Genomic DNA, 1,422 nt, shown 5'->3' on the forward strand with positions numbered 1-1,422 from the left:
CTCTCAAAACTAAACATTAAAGAGAAAAAATTGTTTTCATAAAGAAATATTCGTTTATACTTAACAACGGAATGCATAACTGGGGAAGGCACAGACCCCCAGGTTTTACAAATGAATAAACCTCCGTGGGGAGTGGCCGCCGCGTGTCAAAGGCAGAGCTGGGACTGAGAACTCAGGGGGCACTGCCACCCACGTGTGTCCTCATCCCAGGCCTTCCGGCATTGTCGTCCGTTCCTGACGACCTCTCCTCCTCTTTCCCCAGGTTGGACCCCAAACAGCTCCTCTGCCAATGGCGTAAGTGTGGTGGTGGCCCCGGGGAGGGTGTGGGGGTTCCGCGTGAACCGCAGCCCAGCCGCGCTGGCTTTCCCAAGGAGGGGACGGGTGTCTCCGGGCACCTGCAGCGCTTAACCAAAAGCCAGCATGATGTCAGGAGCCAGGGTTCCCAACCTTTCCTGCCGGGCAGACTCCGCATGCACGCTCCCGGGCCCTCACCCCCTGAGCGTCCCCGTCTGGCGGGTCTGCGCTGGGGATCTGCATTCCCACGGGCGCCCCTTCCCTCCCCGCTCACGACGGCACCTTCAGAAGGGCTGCCTCGGTCGCCTGTTGGCCTTTGGGCTAAGACCAAGCGAGGAAGCACTTGGCCTTCACGGGGAGGGGCGGGGACAGGCCCGCCGCTCTGTGCCAGTTGCAAGTTGGGCTTCAGCGGGAGGGTTTTGTCTGGAAGGGCCCGGAGGCTAAAGTTTGACCGTCCGCTTTCCAGTGTATCTCCTACACGGCGGTGGACCTTAATGCCAGCTCTTCCCAGGACCCGCCCGCGGAGAACACCAGGTGACTGCGTGGGGACTGCTGGAGAGAGAGACTGGGGCCACCCTGCCCAGTGGAGGAAGGCTCCCTCCAAAGAGACTGGCCACCTCCCTTGTGCCAGGCCGACCTCAAGAATGACCCCTGTGCCTCACCGTGCCGCAGCCGGTGCACGTTCGGGTGTTCCCCACGACCTCTCTCTGGTTCAGGCATTCGCTGGAAGGACTCGCGGAGCCCAAGAACGCGGTTACGCTCACGCTTCGGGTGATCGCAGTGAGAGCATGAGACTCAGGTCAGCCGCGTGGATGCGGAGCCCCTGGGGGGCGCCGGGCTGGACCGACCAGGCACCAGGGCCCAGCCGTCCCGCACGGGCAGCCCCGATTTCTCCCAGCCGTGACGCGTGACGGCACAACAGAGTCCCGCCATCCTCCCTGGACCTTGGGCTGCCAGAGTTTTGGTCGCAGTATTTATTCCGGGGCTCCGTCGTGGTAGGGACGGCTGACCGCCCACGGAGCTGACCGTCCTCTCCAGCACCTCTGTAGCTCAAAGCCCCACTGTGTTACTATCCTTAATTATTTATTATTATTATTATTATTTTTAATTTACATCCAAGTAAGTTAA

At 60.5% G+C, this 1,422-nt stretch overlaps 1 protein-coding gene across 1 annotated transcript in view; it reads left to right on the forward strand.

Moving 5' to 3' along the window:
• Positions 1 to 1,422, forward strand: part of PVR (PVR cell adhesion molecule) — a 16,796-nt gene extending 15,374 nt beyond the window's left edge. The window contains 2 exon segments of the mRNA XM_053905464.1: positions 263 to 294; positions 761 to 1,422. Of these exon segments, the coding sequence (XP_053761439.1) occupies positions 263 to 294; positions 761 to 832 (104 nt within the window). The 3' untranslated portion in view covers positions 833 to 1,422.

The sequence above is a fragment of the Panthera pardus genome, unplaced genomic scaffold (genome assembly GCF_024362965.1).
Source record: "Panthera pardus isolate Hobbes unplaced genomic scaffold, ASM2436296v1 HiC_scaffold_18, whole genome shotgun sequence".
In the NCBI taxonomy this organism is placed as follows: Eukaryota; Metazoa; Chordata; class Mammalia; order Carnivora; family Felidae; genus Panthera; species Panthera pardus.